We start from the raw sequence: 18,407 nt of genomic DNA, 5'->3' as shown, positions 1-18,407 counted from the left end.
CATTTTCTTTCTCTTTCCTACTAATTTAAAGTTAATTTTAAAATGCGTTGTTTCGGACCAATGCACATAACCAAGAGAGCTGAGAGAAAAAAAGTCTGCTCTTAACACAAACATAGAAGTTCAACAGGGTAATTGTGTAATAAGCCCATAATTCAACAGCTTTATGTTCTAGAAATGACCCCAGTGGGACATTCTGCCCAATGTACTAAACTCCCAAAGCGCTTTGCTCAGGTCAATCGGGAGAAGCCCCTTCTGGCTACCAAGGCTTGCGTCCTGCCAGGGCCAAGCCCTGTGGCCAGCACCTTGTCGGGCTGCGTGGGGCAGGCACCCACGATCTCCGCGTCTTCGGCTGAGAAGTAGTCATTCTCCCGCAGGTTGTCCACCAGACACTGAGTGTTGTGGATGTGAGTGACCAGAAGTTCGCGGTTGATTGTCAACAATTTAATGTAGGAATGAGACTCTGGTAGGATGCTTTCCATCTCACTGTGGCCCTGCTTTTCCATGCTCAAAGGTGCAAGCCATTGCTTTTTCCAAATGCATCTTTGGCTGCGTGTGTCTTCCTGGTAGAAGGGCAATCAGGATCCAGGGCCCCTGCCACTCAGTGCAGCCCCTGAGGAGACAAATGAAATCACCAACAAAGCAAAGGCCGTGGGAAAGGTCCCTCCCTCTCCCTTTGGCCCTGGAATTCATTTACTCAGAGCACAAGGGAGTCATGTTTATTAAGACATTGATCTGACATGCATTAAAGAGAAAAATCATAATTCAATTGCTTCAGCTTGTGGGTTCTATTTGCTAAGGTAGAGACTACAGGTAGACAACCCTGTTTTGTTTAGCAAAACTTTTTAATTATTATTATTTTTAAAGTGTGCCTCAATCCTAGACTAGGATAGAGATGGAAAGGTATATTATTTTCCATAAAAAGGTAAACTAGGTTTGGAGGTTTCTGCATGCCCTAAGAGGGGACAGAATTGAGAGCAGCAGAACTGTGGGGGTTGGTGAGAGAGGAGCTGAACACAAAAAGGCCCGAGGAGAGAGGCAGCCAGCATGAAGTCTGCGGTAGCCAGAGCCCAGGGACCTGGGAACAATGACATCTCAGTCCTTATTGCCCGCTCTGTGTTGTGCCATAGCCCTGTCCACAACCCCACTCCAGCTGTCCTTATACCTTTAGCAAAGCCTGCTATCTACAAGCACCTTGGGGAATGAAGGAGTGATGCCACGTGTGGAGTGAAGTGGGGCAGAGGGAGGGCAAGAGGGACAACTGGCACAGACTTCCAAGTGGTGGCTGACCAGGAGAGGCCGTCTCCCTGGAAATCCTTGGAAACCCCGTGTACATGCTGAACTTCCTGTCTGGGTAGGAACAGGGATCCAAGATACATGCATATTAAAAAAACTACTTGGTTCATCTAAGCTACCCCCAAATCGCACTGATTCCTTTCTTAAAGATCCCTCGGTCACTCCTGCAGTCATACTTGTGTATACAAAATGGATCATAATCTTGGAAGTAGAAAAGCATGGAACTGGCCCCTTGGTCCTTCACCTAGGTAGGAAAATCCACACATTCTAAAGGGCTGGTTTTTAAATGTTTTTGTTGAGCTAAAACAAAGAAATGCATGGACCTCTAAACACTGTCAAGATCATTAATGGATGTGTCAAAAGCCCACGTCTTTTGACACACGTCCAGTGGTTCTGAAATTTTTTTCCACTGAGTCACACATGAGTCCTGGTCTTTGACACACTTCCATTTTTCCCTTTTTGCCTATCAGGTTGCTGAGCATGGCAAGCCTTATAGAGATTCTCAGCAAGACCCCACTCAATCACTTTCCTTTTATAACCTGGGTGATTGAGCAGGAAACAGTACAATTTGAAGCAACAGAAGGGCAAAAGAGGCTTACCAAGAAAAATGTGAAGGGATGAAAATCCTTAGTTAGTTACTATTCCACTGAAAATATACTTATGTATTAGATACTAATTCAGCTTTTTATGCGGTGGTCAATCCTATGGCCCATTGTAGGATCCAGAGCTTTAGAAAATTGGTTCCTTTGAGGGGTACCAGTTGATAATGTTAAATTTAAGTTAGTGTTTAACAATACCTTTTTAAGTTTCTGGCATCGTTCTCTGAAGTCAGTCAGAATATTTTAAAATAATGTTCTCTCCTTAAATCTTCAATTTCCAGTTTCTTCCTGGAATCCGCAAAATCAAAGAAAAGCTTGTAATGAATGGTGGAACACATGAATGATGTTGGAGAAACTGGAGGGCTGGTGGGGCTGGCGTAGCAGAAAGCCACACCTTCTGGAGACGGTTACTTCCAGGCAATCGGTCTGAGTCCAAAAGGGTCGGGGGTGAGCTGCAGAAGCTGGTTTCTGACAATGCTTTGCTTACCTGGTTTTTATTTGATAAAGAAGAGTAAGAGCCACCCACCACTCTGCTCTTTTAAAGCCCATACCTGAGAAATTCCACGTGCCTCACAGAGGATCAAAGATGATGCTAAATGGTAGCACCTGCCTTAGCCTGAGCTGCCTACCTGAGCTGCCTACCTGACCTGTCTACCTGAGCTGCCAGGGTAGATCTGGATGTGTCCACCAGCTGCCAGTCACACGACAACATGCTATTATCGATGGGACCGAGGCAGGCGAGGCCGGAGGTGCTGGAAAGACTCCAGAATGCTGCAGTCTCATGCATCCTTCCAGAGAGCCAGTGTCGAGGCCTGTGCCAGGGCCCCAGCAGGGCACAGAATGATCAGAGCTAACACTGAGAAAGCCCTTTCCTAGGGGCCAGCATCAGTCTAATGCTTTCCACTCGCTGTGAGAGGCAGGATAACACAAGGCTGAGACGTGGGGTCTGGAGCCAGCTGCGCTGAGTGTAAATCCTGACTGCACCACTCATTAGCAAGTTAGCCGTCCTCTCGGTGCCTCAGGTTCCTCAAAATGAGAGTTCCCTGCCTCCAAGTGTCGCTGTAAGGACTCAGTTAATGTTCGTCAAGTACCCAGACCAGGGCTGGCATACAGCACATACTCAGTAATTATCACTTCATTTACTCTTCAAACATTCGGCCCTAGGACAGCCATAGGTGGCAGAGGTCACTGGTGCCGCCAATTTACAAATGAGGCTACTGAGCTGCGTGGAGGTGAAGTCGCTCCCCACCCTCACAGAGTTGACTATCGGACAGGGCAGGTGGACGTGGGACAAGATTACAGTGTGGGGAGCACAGGGAAGGAGAAAGGAACGGAGACGGTCAGAGCAGTCCATAGGTCTGTAGGAGGCTTTTTGGGCCCCACTGGAGCCCTCCACAGTGGGAGGTGACAGGGAGAAGGAGCGAGAGCCCCTGTCTCTTAGGGAATGTGAACTGAAGACATCCAGAGGGACAGTGAGTCCCAATAACCACAGCACACGAGTGGCGGGAGTCAAGGCTGCCCACTGCAGAGGAACACAGTCTCCACGGCCGCCTAGGCATGCCCACCCGCATCCCGTGGATCCTTATAATAAACGCCCATGAACAGAGGGGACCGCAGTGTGCTTGTTCCCCGAAAGACACGAGCAAACACATCCATTCAGCAGCAGCTTCGTTCTGTGCCACGTCACCCAGCAGAGCCCGAGCGCAGAGATCACCGCTCCTAGTGTGACTCTCCGCTCCCACGGCGAGCAGCTTGGCCCCCAGCCCACTGCTGGCGGGGTGGGGGCTGGGCCGAGAACAGATGCCTCGAGAAAATCGTTTCTCCTTATCCACCCTGGCCCCACAATGTCACTTAAATCTGAGATACCCAACTGGCGGGAGTCATCATTCACTCTTCTGCAGAGATATCAAAATAAATGACACAGCTTTCTGCAAATTGCTGCTACCGTGCCAGCAGATAAGATTCCTACCAGATCTGAGTCCTATTCCTTACACTCTTTAACAAGGTAGCAGATGCCGACTTAGAGTTACAACCCAGAGCTTTTTAAACTGTGAGCTCTATGTAATCAGGCCTTTCTACGAGTATTTCTGCCACCGACACTTTCTGCATATAGACGGGAGACAAACAGAAGCATAAGCAAAGCCAAGGCCAGCTCTGCTGCGGTGGAATCTGGCCCAGGCTATCAGCCTCTGCTCCCAGCCCAATCACCCCTGCCCAAGTTCTGCTCATTTCTCGTACTGTGAGTTTCCAAATGGGCTCCTGCACTCCGGAAGCTGCAAAGCCTCAGGAAAAGGTCAATGGTTTTATACACACAGAAAGGAAAAGCCTCCAGGATATGACTTTACTGACCACAGGACAGCTTTCACAGGCTTTCCTACCACTTCCTTGACAAACATCACAGTGACAGAAGTACGCTGCGCGTTAGACAGTTGGGATTCCCTCCAAAGCACCGGGCAGGATCACACTTCCCCACTCCGTTGAAGTTACTTGCTTTGACTCATGAAATGTGAGCAGAAGTGGAGTGAGTTACTCAGGCCAGGAAGCTTTGGGCAGCAGTGCACGAGTTATCAGCGTCGACTCTCTTTTCCTTCCCTTGGGCACTCTGACCAGCAACACTCAAGGTGGTGGCTGCTCCACCCGCCAGGGCCCACAAACAATGACAACGAGGAGAGCCTCCTGCTAACCTGTGCCGGACACAGAGCGAGCAAGAAGCCTAACTGTTCTCTGAGCTACTGAGATGGTGGAAGTCTCTGCCACTGCAGCATAACTTAGCCCAGCTTAACAGATGCCATAATTTTGGACAAGAAAAGCATTGAGCACATTAGGAAACCGAGGCCCAGTTTCCAATGAGTTGTCATAAGCCACACAGTTGGTTGGAGGCAGAGCGGGAACCATTACGAGTCTGGCCCGGGATGCTTGCCACAGCCCTCTCCCTTCCTTCAAACGACAGGAGTTTCTATGGCACACAACCCATGACACGCAAGGACCACTCGTGGTAAAGATAAGTCACCACAATTTTTTTTCAGATATCATAAAACGGACTTTATAGAATTAAGAGTTAAGTTAAAATCAAGCCTCATTCCCTGCTTTCCCAGACTTACAACAATCTAAATAAGAAAATACTAATATATTGGAGGGGAAAAAAAAGGCTGAAATAGATAGTAAGTCATGCAGAGTCTTTTTTTTTCAATTACAGTTGACATTGAATATTATTTTATATGAATTTCAGGTGTACAGCATAGTGGTTACATTTATATAATTCACACATACACTTGATCTGTACTGAGGTGGCCGTGTCTGCTTGTTGTGGTCCCAGATCCTGCCTCTCATTTCATCCAGCTACGTTCCCCGCCCCAAAGCAGTCATCTCAGCCCAGCCCACCACCATCACTTCCATCAAAATCTTCGGGCAGGAACCATGACTAGGGATAAACAAGAACGTGATGGAGCTATATGTACTGACGTAGAGAGATCTTCAAGACATATTATCACTTGAAAAATGCAAAATGCAGAGAGAAATACAGAGTCTAATAACTTATATAACTTTCCCACATTGCCTGACCTACAGACACACCCAAGACTATATATTTTCTACAAGCATACATCCATGAACATAAATGCAAAGAAAATATCTGGAAGAAGACATGCTTTCTGAGGAGACAGATTACTTCTGAACAGGGAAGGAAGGGTACCAAGATTAGTGTAGTACTTGTATTTGCAATGCTTTCATTTTTTTATAATATATACTTGCATAATTGAAAGTCTAGCCAGCAAATGCCATATCTGGCAAAGCCACACTAGCCAAACACAAAACGGGCTTCTAAAATATTCTGTCTACCACATTCCTGGATAATAGGAATTAAAAATTGATATTTATTTATTGAATTCAGATTTCAGATAAGGTAAAATAAAGCAATTATTCCCTGTGTACCTCAAACAGGTACCTGCCTACCTCAGACATGATATTACCCAGATTGCAAAACGTCAACTAGCTCAGGTTCCGTCAGGCTGGTAGCAAACTCCTGCATAATGTGAACGCACACATCCATGAACGTCAAAGGGTATCAGATTCTTCTAAAGGAAACTACTTCTCTCTTGAATAAGACTCATTTTGGTGAATAGGATCCACCGCCTCTTCAGCCCAGTTTTACCATAAGGAACATAATGTCACCAATGTTTGTTCATATGAACCACTTGGATATTCAAGAATAAAGTCATGATGTGAACAGCATGGCTCCACTACTCTCAAGTTGTCCAACAAGGAGATGGGTGGACTGACCCATCCCCAATAGCAACTGAACAGGAAGCTGACATCAAGCGCATTTTTATCCAATATCGACAGAGCTGCACAGAGAACACACACAATGCATCAACTCAAACTGGGTCTTACTGTCCGTGTTGCATAATCCATAAAAACGTCACCTTCAGAAACTAAATAAACTCGAGGTGCCATTCTCTATTGGGTCTACATAGAACCCTATCTCTCATGGTTGGTTTTCGTCTTTTGTGGAGGTTTTTTGGTTGTTGACGTTGTTTGTTTATTTGTTTGTTTCTTTGTTTTCAGTCTATTCATTTGTCTTGCTTGGGTTTCAATGTCTTGCCCTGGAAACGAAGCCCAGTCCTGTAGGCCTCTCCCATACCAAAACAACTACCAACAGCCCCCTCTGGAGAAAACTTAGGAGATGGATTAGGTTACAATTATTACTTGAAGCTTTTAAGCTCCATTAATGCTCATGTACTTTAAGCATCTGAAAGAACTTACTTCCTCAGAATTTCAAACCAGATACAAAAATCCGTCTGTCTCTCTCAATATCGTTCGTTCTCCATCTCTCCCTCCATCTTGCTATTTCCTTTTCTCTTTCTCTCTTTTGAAAGTACCACATAGTTTGAACGCCAGATACAAACACCCTGACTATAAAGAAAGGAATGCAGACACAGCCAATGGAAGCACTGGGGGTGGGAATGATGGAATGCGAAGTGCATCCACAGCTTCCTAGGCTTTCTGGGAAGTCACGTGTCTGGCTCCACAACCCGCCGAGCCAAGCTGCTGCTTCTGATAAAGATACCTCTGTTGAGTGCGTGCAGAGCCAGTCACTCCACATAATCTGCTGAAACCATGGACTTCTGGAGTAGAACAGAATGTTGTCCAACACCACCATTTTAGAAACGAGGAAACTGAGGCCCTGGGAAGGGCAGAGACTTTTCTAGATCAACGAGAACTAGAACCCAGGTCTCTTGGCACTGAGGCAAATGCTTCCTTTGCGTACTTCTGCTTAGAGTAGCTCTTTCAGCAGCTGAACGTGTCACCCATCTCAGCCCCAGCAGGAAGCGATGCCTGTCAAAATGAGGAAAGGGCAGGGACTCCCCTCACCCTCTCTCTCCCCAGTGGAAACAAACTCCCGTGGTACTTTATCCCCATCTCTAAGAGGATGTGCTACTTTCCTTCCTAAATTCTCCCTTCAGGGCGATTGATGGTGGCAGTGAAGGGCAAAGACTCCAAAACCATGCTCCCTGGTTCCCATCACAGGCTGTGTGGTGGAGACACCACCACCCTTGCGCGTTTCAGTGTTCTTCCCTGTGAACTGCTGATAATAACAGCACCTACCTCCTTGGATTGCTGTGAGGATTCACTGAGTTACAACATGGCGTTTACAACAGCACAGGTCACACTGTAAGCGTTTGTCAGGATCCAGGAGCATGTGGTCTCGGCCAGGACTTGTCTGGTTCACCTTTGGGGCCCAGCATTTGACTGTGAGAAACAGTGTCCACCTGGCTTGTCACTGGGTGTCCAGCACAGGGAGGATGCTAGACGTGAGACTGACAAGTGAAGGCCTCGGGCCCAGTGCACTGCGCACAGTAGGGGCTTCATCAGTGCTCACTGACCGGAGACGGGCATTTCCGGTGTTCCCAGACTCACTTCGGGAATGGCACTTCTGAGTTTCCTAGTGGATACGTTCTGATTTGCGGGCGCCAGTATTTTTACTGCACCAAGGCATTTATATTAGCTGCTGCCTTCACAAGTTTAACCAGGGCCCAGCTCTCAATGTCCATACATTCTCTCCGTACAGAATCCCCTACTGCTTGTGACAAGGCCCCCCACAGTGCCTGATGGGGCTGACATGCAACTGTGGACTCTCATTTTCCCCGTGTTACCGAGCTTTGAAATAACCACGTTCCAAAAACACCCTGCTTGGTATTCATCGCTGAGGGGTCTGTGAATACAAATATCTTAACAAAGAAAGCCAACAGAGGACAACAGAGCCGTGAATCAGAAACCCGGATCTGGAACTCTGTAAGTGGGTTAAGTGCTTATGCAGGAGAAAGTGACACAGAGCGGCAGGGTCCGGAAGCCAGACGACATCTGAAGAAGGCATTGAGGACCGACACAGAAAGTGCCTGGGGCTTCTCAAATGAAAGGCACCGCCCAGGAACAAAATATATGAGCCATCTCAGAGGCTTGTGTTGGAACTTGGCCTCGAGTAAGTAAACATTCTGCTGATTGCTGGCCAAAACACTTAGCCTGAGACTTATATTCACCCCCACTTAAACGTGTAGCCACAGCCAGCAACTGTCTGGGACACAAAAGGACCCTGGAGCTTGGCCAAAGGGTCCCTGCGATGTGTCCGGTACCTGAGGGGCACGGAGAGGTTGAGAAGATGGTAAGTTCTCCTGACAGACAGCACACGTGGGCCTGGACGGGCCCAGAGCCCTCACCAGTATGGTGCTATTTTAGGAGCAGGCCCGCCCAGCCAGCCAAGATATACCTGACCTGCTGTTGCCTCTCTGTGACCTCATGACAACTTCACAGGAGTGAGGAAGAAGAACAGGGTAGTACAGACACCCCAAAGTCAGCCAGCATGCACAGTGAGGGCTCAGCCCCTCGTGCCGTTGGAGGCTGTTCTGTGACCTGAAAGCTCCAAATAAATATTTTTTTCCCCCAAACCCAGTGCCTTTTAAGTGTATGCAGATTCCCCCGTGGATGAACAGGGCAGAGAAAACAGCTCTTCAAGGCTTTGGAGCTAACGCCGGAAGGGGAACAGACCAGCATGAAAAACTATCTGACATCCCTTCTCTTGGCCAGGGGACCCCCAGAATTTTGTACCTGCAGATCCTGACACCCACACCCCCAACCTGCCTCTGTTCTGTGGGACCTTTTGTTCCTATTTCCAAGGAGCCAGAAAGGATGAGGATCTTCCCACATCTATCCATCGAGCCTCCAGCTCGATGAGGGCGCCCAGGAGGGCCACATACATTCGCACACCTCGGCCCCAAAAGCCACAGAGCAGGTGGTTGGCCAGGCAGACACGGCTCCGAATCCTGGCTCTGCCATCTTTTGGTTTCTTCTGAGCTCTGTTCCTTCATCTGAAAATTGAAAACCATAATTTCTCTCTTCCGAATTGTTTTACACATTAGGACAAGGTTTATCAGGTTAACAGAGAGGGGCCGTTCATCATCTTTTTCTTGTCGATTACTAACATAGAGAACAGGCAGAGGAAGGGGGCATCCTCAAGGCTTCCCACGCCCTTTACCATAACATTCCAAATCCTTCTCAGCCCAGGAGGCTCTGCTTGGCCTGATTTGGTTCATTCTTTAGCTCTCTCTATACCCTACTCCATGCACGTCCTTTGAGCCTTCAGACCTACCGTTCCCTGAATTCCCAAGAATCAGTTGAAAAGGCTCATTCCTGGAGAGGCACAGCCCCCACTCCCCAATCCTGGTGGTACAGCTCTGCTATTCTGTCTCACGCACAGTGTTGTTTTCACCGACAGCATTTACCCAATTTATGACTACGTATTTATTGTTGTGTTTCTCACCCTTTCCTCCCTGCAGCCTGCAAATGCCATTTTGCCAGGGCTGGGTCTGTTTCATTCATTGCTATATCCCAACACTGACTAGATTCCTGGCACCGGCACCATCTTCTGATAATATCTGTTGAATCAGTGTGTTGAAGAACTGAAGCCCCAAAGAGCCAGGAGGCACCACCAGGAGCTACAAATAGCTTTCTAACAGCCTTCACTCATCCCCACACTGGAGGGCCAGCAAAGCACTTCACATCCGCGGGAAAGCCAGATAAACCACCACACAGTCAGAAACGCTAAAGCGTACACAACACACTCATTGGAGAATTTGCTTTTCTAGCCCGAGTTCCACTAGCTCAGGCCTCTTCGAAGATGGTCACAGCCACAGAGGCAAATGTTACTGAGGTGTAAGGAAGAAGGGAGATGAGTAAGGAATTTTTTTAAAGTAGTGAATGCCCTTGGAACAGGCCACTGCACTTTGGATGGGATGTTGTTTGAGTCCTGTCATGTCCACCTGAGCCCCACCCCAGGAACTGCCAGGTTTGTCTGAAGGACAAATACCCAGCACACCTGTCTGAAGGAACGTTTTACTATACCCAGGCTAAAAAGCTCAGAGCGCTCAGAGGACACTTATCTCCAAATAAGCATCATAACCCACTCTAATAACGTTAGTCAATACCAGTATCGGGTTTTGACCCCACCCAGTGGGTATCAGATCATCCAGTGTAAGCAACAGTTGAGGTTTAAAGGTTGCAAATTGAGTGGGGGGTGGGGGGGGACCTGTTTCATAAGCAGACAGTTCTGTGGAAGCTGGGGCCCTGTATCCAGAAATACAGCTTTACAAAGAGCATAAGCACCCATAATCTGCTCGTCAATGACAGGAAGTAATCGTGGGGCGGTGGGGCAGGTGAGAATAGAGGGTGGAGTAGTCACTGAGCGCTGTTCAGTGGTTAGGAACCGGCATCCTGCTTCACATCATGGGTGTAGCCCTTACTGTCTGTTGACTTTGAGACAGTTGTTTAATCTCAGGGAGCCTCAGTTGTCGCATCTGTAAAAAGGGAAGAATGCTAACTACTGCATAGGATTGTGGGTAGATTAAATGAGGAGGGGACATAACCCAAACCTAAAGCCCTTAGAGCAGCGTTGCACATAGTACGTCATGTATGGTTTGCTATTATTATCGAGGATCTACCAGATCAGACACATTGTCATTTAACTTCATTTAATCAAGCCTCAAACCAATCCTTCCAGATACGTAGAGTTTTCCCCATTTTACAGATATAAGATGGAGGCTCATGAGGGTTAAGTATGTTGTTCAAAACTAAACAGCTAGGAGATGGCAAGACCAGCACCTGAACCCAAGTCATCATCATAATCATTATTATTATTATTATTATTATTATTATAACCATTTTCTGAAAGCCAGGTGGTGTGCTAGGCACTTTACATTAATGATCTCATTAACTATTCAAAACCACTCTATAAGGAAAGAAGTATTATAACTATTTTACAAAGGAGGACACAGTAGGAAAGGTTAAATATGTTGGCGGAGGTCACAAAGTAAGTCAAGGAATAAAGCAGCGACTTGATCCTAATTCTGACACCAAGACCCATAGTTTTTTCCCATTACAGTCTTGCCTGTCTGGTATTTGCTATAGATCTTGTATCCACTTGAAATGATCAATGTGCCTGAATTCATCTTAAATATAAAACACTGGCCTTGTTAAGTGGAGTCCAGGAATGGCCCTTTCCATGTAAGGACCCATCCGTTGTCATGAATTGTAAGGAGTTAGGGTACCCCCAAATAAAAGCCTAGTTTTCCGTCCAGTTCCTTCTAGAAGGTTTGGTTTTGGGTGTCAGAGACAGCAACTGGAAAATGTGTTAAAACAAATCACTAGACGTTCTTTGTCATTAGACTTTTATCTTTTGGGAATTAGAACAACACAAATATTTTCTCAATTAAAACCTCATCTGCTCACAGGTCTTCTACCGTGTAAGGATTTTCCTTAGCACTACATGACTGCCTTACTCAGTTTCACGTGGTTCTGAAAATATCCACCAAGTCCCTACATCTTTTCTGCCCCTAACCTGTGTGGTGGGGATGACACATAGAGGGGAAAGGGATATCAACGTCCTTAAACAAAGATATCACAGTGGTGACTTCATGTTTTATTAAAATATGAACCTACCAAAACCTGGTGCTAATTTGGTGCTCACTTTGCAATTACCTGGGCCATCATGTAGCCCTGTTTATTAGCCCTTTAACCTATCGTTTTCTATAATTTAGATGAAAATGACTACTCAGCAAAACAAATCCCAAAGTGGCAGTTTACTAGGGGTACCCAATTGCTTTTAATGAAACGTAACTCAAAATTGCCTTGCTGGCTTTAAAGAAGCACCCCCGTTGTTAGGGGATGCTGCTCTGTCAGAGGGCCATGACAACCCTCAGAGTGACAGGCTGACTCAATGGCTCCAGATGCTGGAAGGATGTCAAAGTGGGGTGGTGAGCTTGCCTTGGCCAATTTGGCATCCTAATCTCTGTCCACAATTTGGTCTGCGGCTGTCCTAGATAAAGCACAAGAATAAGAATTTGAGCCAGGAAAGTCTTGCTTTGACAAACTTCCTAGCGCTGGGTGAAAAACACCAATTAACTGAAATGGCAGTGACTACTCACTTCTTAGTACAAGAGTCAACTTTGGAAAAAAGCACTTGCCCTCAGTGAGCATGAAATGTGCCAAAGAGTTTTCCTCAAAACAAGTTCAGACTTTGTGGATGGACAAAAGGAGGCCCTTGGTGTGAGATGCAACTGACTCTGCCCAGAAGATAAAAGAAAACAGGACTTCCAGAAACTTGCAAAATACCTACAGCTTCTGCATGACAAAAATTCAGCACAAGTACAAATTTTAGCTTTTCTAATTTCATCTTGGTTAAAATTCCCCCAAAAGAAGAATCCTAAAAGAAACTGGCAACGTAAACCTCAAATCCTAGGTTTATGTCTTAGATTTTGAAGAAACGCTGAACTTTCTTCTTTGGATTAAAAAGAGACAAGAATTTGGTATTCTCATTTAATTAAATATCAGCGATTGCACACACCCTGTAAAAACACTTAAGCTGATACCTACGTGATGTCATGGTTTATATTGCTAATGTCTAAAAACAGTGCTGCTTTTACTATCAAAGTGACCATCAGTGACACACAGAGCAGCCACCAGCATGAAAGATTCAGCTGGGATGCTGGCATTGACAATTGTAAGATGTGGGTCCCCTCCTCCCCAAATTCCTGACTGCTCTTAGTCATCAAAGAAGAATTCATTGTTCCTCGGCCAAGAGTCAGGAACAAAACAGCCAACAGTCGGGGTGTGGCTTGCTGATACTGCCAGCAGAAGAGCCACATGCTGAGACCCCAAGACAGCCCAGCTTTCTTGGGAGCCCATTTTTTTGATGTATGTGGCCGTGGGGTGGAGGAAATCTCAAGATTAAGGATCACTTTTCTTATATCAAGAAATTCATTCCTATCACATGGAATAGAATCATATTCCAGAGCCATTAAGGAGCCTTCATGGTGAGGAGAAGCTGGTGGCCTGACATTGCAGATCTCAAAGCACCCAGAGCTCAGAGAGGGAAGGAGCGACAGAGCCCTCCCCTGACAGGGCAGGAAGAGAGCAGCGGAATTGTGCTTCAAGGGAGACAAGTTTTGGAGAAACTCTCTCCCTCATCGTGGCTGTATTAAATAAACAATTGTCAGACACAAATCACTGCTACTGTGCCTAATAACTTCCAATGACAGAGCACCTGCATGCGCCACCTGCTTTGTCATTTGACACACATTATCTCATTTAACTAGATTATCCCCAGAAGAGAGTTACAATTTTTATCCTCATTGTACAGGTAAGAAAACAGGGACTCCTGAGAGGTCATATAACTCATCCCTGATCACATGTCCCATGTGACAGAATCTGAATTTGGAGCCAGGTTTAATGTGTTCCTACGCTTGAACTTATTTCTCCGTTCCAAAAAAATAAAACCTACTTTTTGGACCCTCTGGAAGTCCGCTCTTCTCTGACCTCTCACCTGCTGTTTGTTGTAAATCCACCTTTCTTATCTGCTCTGCATATTCCGAACAAGTCTGTCCAGAGGCCCTGCTTGCTGGGATCACAGCCATAGACCCCAGGGTGAGAATGGGTCCGTTTTGTGCACGCCTAATATCCATGGTAGAGTTACAGTTCCATGGACATGGTACCTCTTAGGTTCACTTTTAGAAGGAGGGACAAACAGGACCCTCTCTGGCAAGCACACCTGGCTTCATCCTTAAAGCAGAAAACCCAGAAGTTGACGAGACCATGGGTTCACTGGTTTCCCCAAAATAATTTCAAATGCTAACAATGGAGGCATTTCCCAGAATGCAGGACCAAGGGGGCATGGAATCTGGCATTCCTTTTGTTTTTCACAGTGTGCCAAAAGACCTAATATCTGAGGCTATTTTGAACACGCTCGCTATTCAGGTGGCACTGCCAAGCACTGTCTCACTTCCCTTCTTTGAGGGGCAGGAAGCCCAGGGAAGTCCACTGCGGGTCCACAGGACCACGCCGGGCCCTGGGAGCAGCGGGATCTCCCGCGGGCTGGACTCCATCAAGGCCCCTGCCTTGCCCTTCTCTTGGCAGCCACACTTTGGTGACTGGTTCCCAACCCTGGGAGAACATTGGAATCACCCTGGAAGTGTCAACAATGCAGAGTCTGGGTCCCACCCCCAGGGGTTCTCATGGAACCGGCGTGAAGTGCGGCCTGGGCATCTGGATTTTAAAGGCGTCCCAACTGATTCTAAGGTACAGTCTGGATGGAGAAACGCTGCCCAGACCACCGTGGGATAAACGATTCCGCTGACGCTTACGTCCACGCCTCCGAACTTTCCCGCATTCCTCAAACCCCGGGTTTCTCCGCCCGGTTCCATTCGGAGCTCCCCCGGCGCCGCGCTGCGTCCCGCCCGCCCGCAGGATCCCGTCTCCCCGCGTCCCCTCACTCGCGGCGCCCAGGACCCCAGAAAACTTCTACCTGGTGCGAATACTCACCCCGGCGCTGGGGCTTACTCGGCCGCCGGTTTGCAGCGCTCGCAGCAGCGCGGAGCCAGAGCGACGGCCCGGGGCGCCCAGGTCGAGGCCCCGGAGCGTGCGACGCCCACAGCGGAGAGAGGAGCAGAGCGGAGCTGCCGCCTGGCGGGCCCGGAACGGAAACCGGCTGCGACGCCAGCGGCGGCCGCGCCCCTCGGGCCGGCTGAGCGGAGAGGCCGGGGCCTTGCCGGGGCTGACGGGGCGGGGGCGGCAGGAAGCCCGGCACGCAGGAGGTGGCCTCCGGGAGCTCCTGGGGCGCTCCCTGCCGGCGCACCGGCCGCCCAACCGCCGCGCAAGGGCGGTGGGCAGGCTCGAGAGTTCGCACAGGGGTGACACTTGGAACTCGTCGCGCCAGTCCGGCGCAGCCGCCGCGAGCCCAGGCCCGTCCCCTTAAAAGTGCCAACCCAGCAGATGCAACAGATGCAACACCTCGGCACGACGTGGAAACTCTTGTTAAAACGCGACACGTGCTCCTGGGAAAACTGGCTCCAAGTTAGCAAACCTTTTACAGCAGAGCGTTTACCTGGATTTATACTTTCTAAAATCGAAGTTTTCTTCCTGTCTTTGAATCTTCTTGGCAGTGTACATTTCATAGTCTACACATTATGCTGTAATGACTTGCAAAGGAGTTTTTAATGTACTAATAAATTTCCCCAATAAAATACTTTTTAACTCTTTTAAATGAGGAAGGTCTACATAAGGTATATTGATGCTGGGGGGAAAAAATGCAGAGACCCATGGACCCTAATCCAACTTCTCCCAGTGGTAACATTTTGCAATACCACGACCAGCAGGCTGGCATCAATAGGTCCAGATACAGAACATTTCCTTCACTGAAGGACTTTCAATCACGTGATCACATATGCTCAAGAATTCAAGTTCCCCTCAAAGGCTGCCTTCTGAGAAAATAAAAGTATCTTCGTAACTCAAAAGTGAAACTTTGCAGATATAAAACTGATGAGATACAATGCACAGATTTGTAAGCACCAAAATGAAGACAAGATGCTAAAGACACGAATTTCTCCAGTTTACCCTTCTATAAACCTCTTGTAGAAAAATTAGAAATTTTTGTTTTTTCTAGGATACTGAACTTTATCTTCCATGTCTTTTAAACTCTCCTATTTTCCATATCCTTTCTCTGGCTGCATTCTGAGTAAGTTCTTCAGTTCTGTCTTCCCATTCATCCGTTATCTTGTAAATGTTTGGATGTGCTGTTTAACCCGTCTAGTCCCCCCACACCGCCATGATGTCCACTTCCTATACCTGGAACCTGTAAATATGGCAAAGGAGAATTAAGGTAGCAGGTGGAATTAAGGGTGCTAATCAGCTGACTTTGCAATGGGAAGATGATCAGGGATTATTGGTATGTGGACCCAGAGTAATCACAAGCGTCCTTATAAGAGGAAGAGGGAGGCAGACGGAGAACCAGAGAGATGACAGCATGAGAAGGACTTGGCCTGATGTTGCTGTCTTTGAAGATAGAGGAGGGGGCCATGAGCCAAGGAAAGCAGGTGGATTCTAGAAGCTGTAAAGCAAGGAAATGGATTCTCCTGTAGAGCCTCCAGAAGGCACCCCGTCCTGCTGACGTTTTGATTTCAGTCCAGTGAGACCTATTTAGACTTCTGACTTCCAGAACCGTAAGAATAAATTTATGTTGTTTTAAGCCACTAAATTTGTGGTAACTTGTCACAGCAGCAATAGGAAACCACTAACACCATTCATTTAAGTTCTTAATTTCAACAATAGTGTATTTGCATTCTAAGAGTCTTTTGGTTCTATATCTAGTTTTCTTGGTCATTTAAAATAATCTCTTGGTCATTTTTAATAATCTCCTGTTCTTTGCTGATTCCATCATTTTTAAAAAGAATGAATATGTAGTTATTTCTGTTTGTTTTTTCATTCAACTTTTTATTTTGAGATAATTATAAATTCACACACAGCTGTAAGAAATAATGCAGAGAGACCCATGTACCCTGAATCCAACTTCTCCCAACGGTAACATTTTGCAATATCACAACCAGCATGCTGGCATCGATACAGTCCAGATACAGAACATTTCCATCACCACAGATATCCCTCATGTGGCCCTTTTAGACCACACCACCCCCTCTTTAACCACTGGCACCCACGAATCTGTTCTCCATTTCTATAATCTGTCATTTCAAGAAGGTGATGTAAATGGAAGCATACAATATGTAACATTTTGGGATTGGTTTTGTTCACTCAGCGTAATTCTCTGGAGATTCATCTAGAGGTCATCGCATGCATCAATAGTTTGTGTATTTTTTTTTCATTTTTATTGGTGAGTAGTATTCCATGGTTTTACCACATAGATTAGCACAGTTTGTTTAATCATTCACCTGTTGAAAGACATCTGGGTTACTTCCAGTTTTGGGCTGTTTAGTATAAAGCTGCTGTAGACATTCATGTACAGATTTACATGTGAACACAAGTTTTCATTTTCCTGGGATAAATGCCCAGGAGTGCAACTGCTGGGTCATATAGTATGTGCATTTTTAGTTCTTAAGAAACTCTCGAATTGTTTTCCAGAGTGGTTGTACCATTTTACATTCCCACCAGCAATGCATGAGTGAATCCGTTTCATAGCATCCTCATCGGCATTTGGTGCTGTCACAATGTTTATTTTAGCTATTCTGATAGGTGTGTGGTGATAGTGATAGATCATTGTGGTTTTAATTTGCTAATGATGTTGAACGTCTTTTCATATGCTTATTTGCCATCTGTATCTCCTCTTGGGTGACTTGTCTCTTGGTCATTTTCTAATTGGATTATTTGTTTTTTTATTGTTGAGTTTTGAGAGTTCTTTATATATTCTAGATATTAGTCCTTTGTCAGATGTGCTTTGTAAATATTTCCTCCCGCTCCTAGCTTGTCTTTTCATTCTCTTAATGGGATTTTTCACAGAGCAAAGGTTTTTAATTTTGATGAAGTCCAGTTCATCAACTTTTCCTTGTATGGATCATGCTTTTGGTATCAAGTCTAAGAACTCTTTGACAAGCCCTAGATCTCAAAGATTTTTCTCCTTTTTTACCCTAAAAGTTCTATAGTTTTATGTCAGACACTTAAGCTTATGATCCATTTTGAGTTAATTATTGTGTGAGACTTAAGATGATGATGATGATGATTTGCCTATGGATGTCCAGCACCATTTGCTGAAAAGGCTACCTTTTCTCCAGTGTTATAAATTACCTTTGCACCTTTGTGTGGGTCTATTTCTGGTTTCTATTCTGTTTCATTGATTTATGTGTTTATCCCTTTGCCAATAACATCTAGTCTTGAAATTGGGTGGCGTCCTCCCATTTTCTTCTTCTTTTTCAAAATTGTTTTGCCTATTCTAGTTCCTTTGACTTTCAGTATAAATTTCAGAAAAATAATCTTGCTGGGATTTGGGGAGGAACTGTGTTAAACCTGTATCGGGGAGAATTGATATCTTTACTCGAGCCTTCCAATCCATGAACATGGTATGGCTCTCCATTTACTTAGATCTTTGATTTCTCTCATCAATGTTTTGTAGTTTTCATTATACACTTTTACACATTTTGTAAGGTTCACACTTAAGTATTCCCCTTTTTAAAGAAGCAATTGCATACA

General features: G+C 46.1%; 1 protein-coding gene across 3 annotated transcripts in view; it reads right to left on the bottom strand.

The window, feature by feature from the left end:
* NOD1 (nucleotide binding oligomerization domain containing 1) overlaps positions 1-14,994 on the bottom strand; it is a 40,457-nt gene extending 25,463 nt beyond the window's left edge. For 2 of the 3 annotated variants that reach the window (XR_004421165.1, XM_033088641.1), the window contains exons 1-3: positions 14,757-14,994; positions 2,091-2,180; positions 303-610 (exon numbers count right to left, since the gene is read on the bottom strand). Coding sequence is in view for 2 of the 3 variants with exons in the window: in XM_033088641.1 (XP_032944532.1) it covers positions 303-503 (201 nt within the window). In the remaining variant the exon portion in view is untranslated. Of the gene's footprint in view, positions 1-302; positions 611-2,090; positions 2,181-14,739 lie in introns of all 3 variants that reach the window. The other variant, XM_033088642.1, reaches the window with a different exon arrangement.
* Between the last annotated feature and the right edge of the window lie 3,413 nt (positions 14,995-18,407).

The sequence above is a fragment of the Rhinolophus ferrumequinum genome, chromosome 20 (genome assembly GCF_004115265.2).
Source record: "Rhinolophus ferrumequinum isolate MPI-CBG mRhiFer1 chromosome 20, mRhiFer1_v1.p, whole genome shotgun sequence".
Taxonomy (NCBI): Eukaryota; Metazoa; Chordata; class Mammalia; order Chiroptera; family Rhinolophidae; genus Rhinolophus; species Rhinolophus ferrumequinum.
Note: the sequence above shows the minus strand (reverse complement) of the source record. Positions and strands in the feature narration are given on the sequence as shown.